This window comes from Thunnus thynnus, chromosome 7 (assembly GCF_963924715.1).
Source record: "Thunnus thynnus chromosome 7, fThuThy2.1, whole genome shotgun sequence".
Classification (NCBI taxonomy): Eukaryota; Metazoa; Chordata; class Actinopteri; order Scombriformes; family Scombridae; genus Thunnus; species Thunnus thynnus.
In genome coordinates this window covers 35,391,534-35,401,358 of record NC_089523.1, presented here as the reverse complement: position 1 = coordinate 35,401,358, position 9,825 = coordinate 35,391,534, and the positions used below count along the sequence as shown (strand labels likewise).

General features: G+C 39.4%; 1 protein-coding gene across 1 annotated transcript in view; it reads left to right on the top strand.

The window, feature by feature from the left end:
* Positions 1-7,655, top strand: part of ece2b (endothelin converting enzyme 2b) — a 58,327-nt gene extending 50,672 nt beyond the window's left edge. Inside the window, exons 17-19 of the mRNA XM_067595723.1 lie at positions 520-710; positions 800-895; positions 2,693-7,655. Coding sequence (XP_067451824.1) covers positions 520-710; positions 800-895; positions 2,693-2,869 — 464 coding nt within the window. The 3' untranslated portion in view covers positions 2,870-7,655. The remainder of the gene's footprint in view (positions 1-519; positions 711-799; positions 896-2,692) is intronic.
* Positions 7,656-9,825: the final 2,170 nt, after the last annotated feature.

The following is a 9,825-nucleotide window of genomic DNA, read 5'->3' as shown; positions in this document are numbered from 1 at the left end:
AACACGTACTACCAAATTATACAACCCTTTAAAGACATGTCCTAAGAATTAATTACACAGCAGCTTTAGGAAACTATTGAAAAAACTTAATATTCTAATATTTACTTTCAGACACAAAACTACACAAATTATTTTCTGCTAAATAATTGTCAAGAGTCCGTTAACATCTGCGTACAAATGTAAACATAATGAGTAGGCACTTAAAAACTAAACCATCGGAACACTTTTTTCAGTTTTTTCTTATAATTTGTACCAAATTTCACCACCCTCTCTGTAATATATTATAAAAATTATCCATTAAAAACCTGCAAATTACTCAGAAAGTGTCCAGGGAAGTAGTATAAAATAATGGGACCTGTAAAATAAAAACATTGATGCTGCTGGTCCTGACTGAATCAATAATCATTAGTTAGCACCAGTTTAGTCAAACTAACATTAAGTCATGTGATCAGTGCATATAAGCCTTTAGAGGAGTGAGTTATAGTGTGTGTCAGCTGACCGCGTCCTTGCTGTGCTCAGGCCGGGAGTACGATAAGGACGGGAACCTGCGGCCGTGGTGGCAGAACTCGTCTGTGGAGGCGTTTCGTCAGAGGACAGAGTGCATGATGGAGCAGTACAGCCGCTACACCGTCAACACAGAACACGTCAACGGGAAGCAGACCCTCGGAGAAAACATCGCCGACAATGGAGGCCTGAAGGCCGCGTACCATGTGAGTGTGCCCCAAACCAGAACCAGAACAGAACCGAGACCTGTGAAACCACATCGTACCTTTGTGTCTCATGAGGTCTTCTTCTTCAGGCATATCGGTCGTGGGTCCAGAAGAACGGAGAGGAGAAGAGACTTCCTGCTGTCAACCTGACCAATGACCAGCTCTTCTTCGTGGGATTTGCTCAGGTACCTTCTGAGTCAAACGGCATCCCACAAGGATCCATACTGGGACCATTTCCTGTTCCTGTTGCTGATGTGGAGTCTGCTTTATGCTGACAAAACTGTGACATCAAATAACAATGTGGCTTTCAAGTCCAGTAGAGGCGAGGCGAGTAGAGGCGATTAGAGTAAATTAGAGGAGAGGTGAGGTGAGTAGAGTACTGTAGAGTAGAGTCAAGTAGAGGCAATGAGAGGCGAGTAGAGTCAAGTAGACCAAATAAGTAGAGTCAAGGTGAGGCAAGGCAGGTGGAGTAGAATCAAGTTGAGGTGAGGTGAGTAGAGTACTGTGGATTAGAGTAGAGTCAAGTCCAGTTGAGTAGAAGCGGGGCAGTTTGAATAGTGTTAGCAGATCGTTCCTGGTCGGAACGCCGCTCAGAGTGAAACATGAAGGTTTAAAGAGGTCACACAGCTGCCTGACGTCTTATTAAAATGCACCTCAAGGATCCAGCATCACTGCAGCCGTCTCATCTGTCTAAACAGCCGGCTCAGAACAGCTGGTTTGAGTGTAAATAAACTTAGATTTTGCTGTGATTTAATTGCAATAAACAGATCGAACGGATGCTGAAATAACTACATCATGATGTCAATTTGTAAAAAGCCTGAATTCTTTGTAAGGTCTGTCCGCACGATGCTTGTTTTCTGAATGGAGTTCAGATCGATCAGCGCTATGCTAACATTGTAGCTGCTCCATACACACTCAAAATAACCTCATCTGAAGGCATAAATACAGCAGTGACGTTACTGTTTATACACAGATATCTACATATAAACACACCGACGTTTAAGATGTTGATGATGGCAGCGGAGGTGGAGTGTGACCGCAGTGTTGGCTCCGGCTAGGCTGAGAGGCAAGATTGAAGATAAAATCACTTAATCCCAAAAGTTTAAAAACTGAACTCCTCCCGCGGGTAAACTGCTCCGGATCAGAGCAGAATCAGGTGTTTATTCCTCCAGAAGATGAGACAGCAGCAGCGACGCAGGACTCTCAGCAGCAGCTCTGTCCCCGGTCCAGCCCCGACATACATGCACATTTTTCACCCTTAGTTAAGCTTTGCTCAGTTTAGCTTAGTTTGGCCAGTCCCAGCCAGCACTTGTGAGAAAAACATGGTGGACCTCTGGAAGTTTAGTGGATAGAGACTCACCATGGAGTCTCAAGTGACATAAGAAGGAGCATCAAATCTAAATGGCTTGTTGAATCACAAGAGTACAGAGCGAACCAGCCCACACCAACCTGACTGGTCTAAATTTAAATACATACACACAAGCGCTGAAGAAGTGGGTTTTTCATAATGTGATGGAGATTTCTGAAAGTCAGATCTGATGGAGGATCGTGGTGTCAGTTTGTTGTTGGAGCAGCTGATAAAAAGTTCAACCTGGAACAAGTTTGTAGATTAGAACCTTTATTTTATATTTTAACATGGAGCTGCTGCCACAGGATCTGATGGATGAAGTGAAATCCTTTACAAACATCACAGTGTTTAACAGTGAGCTGCTTCACTTCAGGAGGTTCATCTACTTCCTCCTGCAACCAGGAGGCGTAGAATGCTTTCAAAAGGAACTAGTCAGCACTAAAAATGTCTGAACATCCTGAAGAAACTTTGTGTAAATTAAATTAGTGTCAGCATAAAAGGAAAGTTTATCATTGGAGATGGTTGTCAAATATTTGTACTACAGGAGAAGAACCACTGACTCCATCTGTCTGCTGGTAAACAGCAACATGTGTTTGACTTTGACTTTAAATGAAATGAAAACTCTGTTTTTCAGGTGTGGTGCTCAGTTCGAACACCAGAGAGCGCTCATGAAGGCCTGCTGACCGACCCCCACAGCCCCCCGCGCTACCGCGTCATCGGCACACTCGCCAACTCTCCGGACTTCAGCCGCCACTTCAACTGTCCTGCAGGGTCGCCCATGAACACCGGGAGGCGCTGCGAGGTCTGGTAGACAGGCCCGATACGTCAACGTCAGAGGGGTTAATTAGTCCGTCTGGTCATTAAGAGGTCGAGGGTGTTCATCAGGAAACACGCCCGTCATTTAACAAAACACATTTAGTTTAATTGACCGGTGAGTGTCTTAATTAACAGGTTATCCTTTAATTACCAGGTGAGGCTTGTTAGTGTCTTAATTAGGAGTCAGGTCTGATGATGGACAGGTGGAGGTTATTCAGTGGTTACTAGAAGCTTATTAAGAGGTTATTAGAAGGTGTTAATTAGGGCGGGGCAGGTGTAATATTCAGTTTCAATATAAATATGTTAATTAGAGACGATCAGACTGACTTCCTGTCTGGAAACTAGACAGACTCAGTGGACTTCACACAGAAACGTGATGGACTGATGAAGATGAAGCCACATGGAACGATGTTGCTGATCAGCATTTCTGCTTTATCAACCTTATTGATTATTATTAATGGTTTTTGTGTGCGTGTGTGTGTTGTCCATTGTATGAAAGAGCTGTAACTCTGTCTCTCTGATGACATCACTGTGATGACCTCATACGAAAGTGAACTGTTACATCATTATTCATGGCGGTGTGTGTGTGTGTGTGTGTGTGTGTGTTGGCCTCAGAGGGTCCAACTGTGGAGAGTGAGGTCACATCCTTTAGTCCCCAGAAGTGAGGTCATTTCCTGTCCCCCATCTTTACCAAGGTTGTATTTTTTAGGTAATTTAGCAGAGTATTTATTTTACACTGAACACACTACAATCTAGTTTTTTACCAGACAACATATTAACACTACAGTCTGGATCAGAGAGTTAAATAAAAAAAGAAGAAAATCAAATGCTAATGGAAGTGACACACCGGGCTTCTGGGGGCCATACTCTCTTCCCATTGGCTCACACACCTGATGTCCCCAGGTGTGAGGTCCACAGTTGGACTTGATTGGCCATCAGGCGTACAGTCCTGATCTTTCCTGTAGTGCCACCGTCACAACAAAACATTACAGTTAGCATTAGCTCAGGGCTAACGAGACCTGCTCTAGTCCTGATCCAGGACAGACCGTCATCATTCAGCGACTCAGTGTTTTATTTTCAGGAGCAAAGTTAGACACACAAACTCACCTGATGTAGGAAATCTTCTCAGAGAGTCTGACAGAAGAAGGTCTCCGCCATTAAAGACAATACAAACATGACGTGTTTCTCAGTCTGAGCTCTTGTCTGTTCTCGTGTTCTTATGAAACATCATCAGTTCAGTTTAAAGTCTGAACAAGAACTCTGATGTCCCTGTTCTCAGTGTAATGTTCTGCTTCTTCCTGTTCTCAAAGTTCAAACTGTTTTATTAAAATGACCTTCTGTAAACTGGCAGATCTTCTTCCTCTCTGACTGCACTGTTGTTCAGCTGCTCAGCGTCGCCCCCGCTGGTCAGACGTCTGTACTGACTCTAATGGGAGAGACCTTTCTCGGTCTGATGAATCAGTTTAGTATCAGATACCTAACGATAACTAATTATCGTCTGATGTCTGTGACGCATAATCCTTAACAAACAACAAACCCCAGATCCCTTCATTTATCCATCAATCAGAAAAACTCCTCAAAAAGGGAAATTTCCCCTTAATTTATTAAGTTTAAATGATTTTAGTTTAAATTAGGGCTCTAAAAAATGCATCTTCAAATTCATATTTTAATACATCACGGGGTTTTTAATTGAATATCTGTATGGATTAAGGGATTATTAAGGGGTAGAAAGATATTAAAATGTATAAATTACTATTATAGGTAAGTTTTAATTTGTCCTGTGAAAGGATCTTAATTTTTCAGTTAAACTACAAATGAAACGTTCATTAACCCAAATTTGAGGTTAATTAATGTAAGAAATGAAATACATTATATTAAGGGTTTTTTTAAAGGATTATCTCCATGAGGTTCAAAAACATTAAATCACCGCATTAAAGCATCACATTTCACCTTCACTGAAAACATCCTTTTATAGTTTGGAGGGTTTTTACATCATTTGTTGACATTTAAAGAAGTTTTACCCCTTAAAAAACTCAAACCTTCAGATAAAAATACATTATCTATATGATTATTATAATAATGTTATAATATTAAATCACTAATGATTGATAAATTAATGGATGTCACTTTAAACCACTTTACATATGAATTATGTTTTATCTTCTCAGCTTTATAAACAGCACAGTAACAACGGTGCAGGGTGTAGTCGGGGGGTTGACAATACTTCAAGTCAATAAGCAATATTGCAAACCAATTTAAATCAACTGGAAACGTCGTCCACAATGTGTCTGAAGAGATGAGACGCAGCACTTTTATCCTCTCTGTAACATTAACACTAACCACCATGCTAGTGTTGTCATGGTAACCAAAACACACCTGATTTCAGAGCAAAAAACAAGCAACTTAAAAATCAGACCCATCGGCAAGAAGACAGAACAAAGACATTTATTTTGACACGGTTCTTTTCTCAGACGTCTTTAAAATATTTAAAATATACAAATTACATAATATATAGTTTATATGTATATAAAATATATAAAATATATATGTGCACTAAATGAGCGTGGGGCGTCGATGGTTGTTAATGATTATATTAAATACATGAAGTTCATAAGGTTTTAATAACATTTCAGTTAAAAAAACAGACATGTTTCCTCTGAGGATTACCCACAATCCTCCACTGTCACAGTGCAGCTGCCTGATTCTGACAGCAGGTGGAGCTGCTGTACTGTTCACCTGTGTGTGTGTGTGTGTGCACGTGTGTGTGTGTGTGTGTGTGCACGCTGGTCCAATCAGAGAGCAGCGTTACAGACATCAGTGATGTCAGAGTGAGAGGAAGTTTTTATCAGACTGAATATGAAACATTTAACATCCCATAATATACACCTGTCATCTACTTCACTTCAAATAACAGTCGTGCATTCGAAATGTGTCTCCAGTCAAACTACACAAGTTAAACTGTGATTCTACTGATCAATAAATGTATCTATTGATCTTTATTATTGTATTTACAATAAATATGTTGTAAACTGTGGACATGATGTCTATCTTTCCAGTGATCTGATTGGTCAGTGGTCGGGTCTCAAGTTAACCAGCCGTTGGTTACCATAGTGGTATATCTGGTTACCATGGTGATATATGTGGATGCCACGGTGATATATGTGGATGCCATGGTGATATATGTGGTTGCCATGGTGATATATTTGGTTACCATGGTGATATATGTGGATGCCATGGTGATATTTAAATAAATTAAAGAGTTTGGTCTAGACCTGTTCTATGTGAAAAGTGCCCTGAGATGACTTTTTGTTGTGATTTGGCGTTATATATATATATATATATATATATATATATATATATATATATGTATATATATATATATAAATCGATTGATTGATTGATATATCTGGTTACCATGGTGATGTATCTGGTTACCGTGGTGATGACAGCCTGTTAAAGGTAATCAGATATTATAATGATATGATAATATTAGTGGGTTCACATTAACTGTATCACATCACAGCTGCTGAGATTCATTAATGGAAGATTCATTAAGAATTGTCTTTCAATGATGTGTAAAAAAAAAAAAAAAAAAAAAAAGAAGATCAAATCTATACTTTTTTTAAATTATTATTTTCAAATGGTTTTGTTCCTTTTTAAGGTCCCAGCAGGTTCCCGTCCACAGCTCGCTGGCTGACTTCACCTGACTGTGTTCAAGAAAACAGCTTCAGTAAAAACTCTGTTTTCAGTTCCAGAAAGAGAGCTAACTTAAACTCTGGTCAGTTACCATGGCAACTTAAACTCTGGTCAGTTACCATGGCAACTTAAACTCTGGTCAGTTACCATGGCAACTTAAACTCTGGGTCAGTTACCATGGCAACTTAAACTCTGGTCAATTATCATGGCAACTTAAACTCTGGGTCAGTTACCATGGCAACTTAAACTCTGGTCAGTTACCATGGTAACTTAAACTCTGGTCAGTTACCATGGTAACTTAAACTCTCGTCAATTACCATGGTAACTTAAACTCTGGGTCAGCTACCATGGCAACTTAAACTCTGGGCCAGTTACCATGGCAACTTAAACTCTGGGTCAGTTACCATGGTAACTTAAACTCTGGGTCAGTTACCCTGGCAACTTAAACTCTGGGTCAGTTACCATGGCAACTTAAACTCTGGGTCAGTTACCATGGTAACTTAAACTCTGGGTCAGTTACCCTGGCAACTTAAACTCTGGTCAGTTACCATGGTAACTTCAACTCTGAGTCAGTTATCATGGTAACTTAAACTCTGGGTCAGTTACCATGGCAACTTGAAGCTTCAGACATGTAGGATCAATGAATAATGATCTCTATCAGTCATGGTGTGACTGGTCCACTGATGGATCATCGTTCCTATAATATTGTAGATTATATGTTAATATTTCTGAGTGAGCAGCATCACTGAATGATGTTGAGCTGAGATACAAACAGACGTCTGAACCTTTAAAATCTGCTGTATTTTAAACTCAATGCAGATCATCAAACACATTATTATTGATCAGACTGTGAGCTACAGTCACGTCTCTGTGTCTTTGATCTATTTATGTTTTAAATCTTTTACTATATTTTTCATCTTCAGTTGCTGCTTCCTGTGTTTTGCTCGTCAGATTAAAGCTGAACTATTTAAAATGTAGCTGCAGCCTGATACACAGTCAGATTCCACTTTATCATCATTAAGGAAATATGACTCTGATAAATGATGAATTAATGGACGACACTGAATAAAACTTTATTGACACTTTTCCCGCTCTGCCTCAGACTCTATTTGTTAAAGATAAATGTGCATCGTCTGCATACACATGCATTAATGTCTCTATGTCCACTGGAGTAAAATGGAGGCTCTGCCTTTTATTTACCTGTTGTCATGGTGACTCCTAGAATCAGAGTTGATTGAACAAACTAATCGGCTGTTCTGGAATGCTGACACCCCTGACCTAAATCCAACAGGAAGTCTGCAATTAGCCTTTCAAAATAAGACTTTGCCCCAATTTTGGCACCTGAACAAACACCATCTCCTCTGAGGGCGTTAATGATTTAGACTTCAAGCTTTAAAAAAAAAAGTTGTTAAAAACTTGTTAAAAACTTAATAACATGTAATCTCTCAAACAGTTTGGATTTAATAAGCCCTGAGAGTTGCAGTGCCACATCACACCTTATAATGTAAACCAATGGGGAGACAATCTATGGGCATGAACTTTGTGTCAAACAGAGGCTTCTGACATCTAAACTATAAGTCTGACCACTTTCAAACCTGTATCAATGGATTCGCCACGAAATTTCCTACTAAAATATGATTTTTAATGTAAGATTTGTCCAAAGTCATGGGATTTATGAGGAGATTTCACAAGAAGCGTACTCTAAAATCCTCCTCTCCAACTGCTCCTGGTGATGTCACTCCCTCAGTGCTGTGAAACATTCCGCAATACACACTCATTATAAAATCACAGGAGGAGCAAGAAAAGACTTTAAAACTCACACTCTAATATCTCAAAAACAATAAAAGATAGAAAACACATGTAAATTCAAGATTTGTAGGTCAAAGTCTCGTGACTCATATAAAGTTCAAATGAAGTCTGTATCTAAAACTATGTGGAAGCAGTAAATGTTCAAAAAGGTGTGGGTTCGCTCACACTCTCCATTCAAATATATGAATATTTTTCTGTGTCCAGCTGCAGTTACTTATTGTCTCTACACACCTGACAGTACACATGTCAATCAAACTTTCAAAATAAAAGCACATCGCACTTGTAAGAAATATCCCTCATTTTTAAAAAGCAAAATGATCTGATCCTGACGGGCCAGAGTCGAGGTCCCGACCAACGCTGCTTGATAATAATAATTGTTATTATTGTTTCCTTTTCCATCGTCACTTCCATACTGCTGTGGATTGTGGGTGATTTTCTAAGTTAATGCTTGAGGCCTTGGGGGGTTTGGACAGACCATCCAGTTACAATCTGGAGCCGACAACATGGTGAAAACAGCAATGATCCTAATCAGATGTTTTATACTCTGAGTATGAACTGTTACTCTCTGGCAGACGTTACAGAGCCAGTAATGCAGAACCAACCGTCTCAGCCCTCATAACCCTGCTGAACAACAAACCGCTGTGACTTTTTAATCTTAATCCATTGTTGTAGTTTTATGGACTAGGATGTATTCAACTTCAACTTCAGCCTCGGTTTATTTAAAGTGCACATCACCAAAAAAGTTTTGTTTTAAAATAAACATGACTTTACTTGTAAAAGTACACACACACACACACAGATAATAATGGGCTTTAAAAGATAGAAATCATATAACTGTATCGTATTCCCAGTGCAATACTGACTGATAGTGAGTGCAGTACTACGCAACTTGTTTTATTTGACCTGGTATCTAATTTGTGGATTTAAATAAGCTCGGCCACAAGGATAAACTCCATGTACCAGGTGCAGTGGTGGAAAGTTACTCAGTACATTTACGCAAGTACTGTACTTCAGTACAATTCTTAGGTACTTATACTTTACTTGAGTATTTCCACTTAGTTTTACTTTGTACTTCAATATTTCAGCAAAAATCAAAGATTAGAGAAAAAGTCCAAAAACTGAAAACAGATTTGTGTATCAGAACTTTGTTTTTTCTTCTTTCCTCTCCCATTAATCATCTCACCACCCCTCAGATTTATCTGCTGACCCTTTGGAGGGGCCTCGACCCCTAGGTTGGGAACCACTGGACTAAACTAGCTAACTGTATATAAAGTAGTGTAAACTAGCTCCACCTCCAGCAGCTACAACAGTAACATGCTGCTCTAACACTGATGCTTCACTATTAATAATCTAATGATGTCATATATAATAATATATCAGTCAGAGGGACCAAACCACTACTTTTACTGCAATACTTTAACTACATCAAGCTCATAATACTTATGT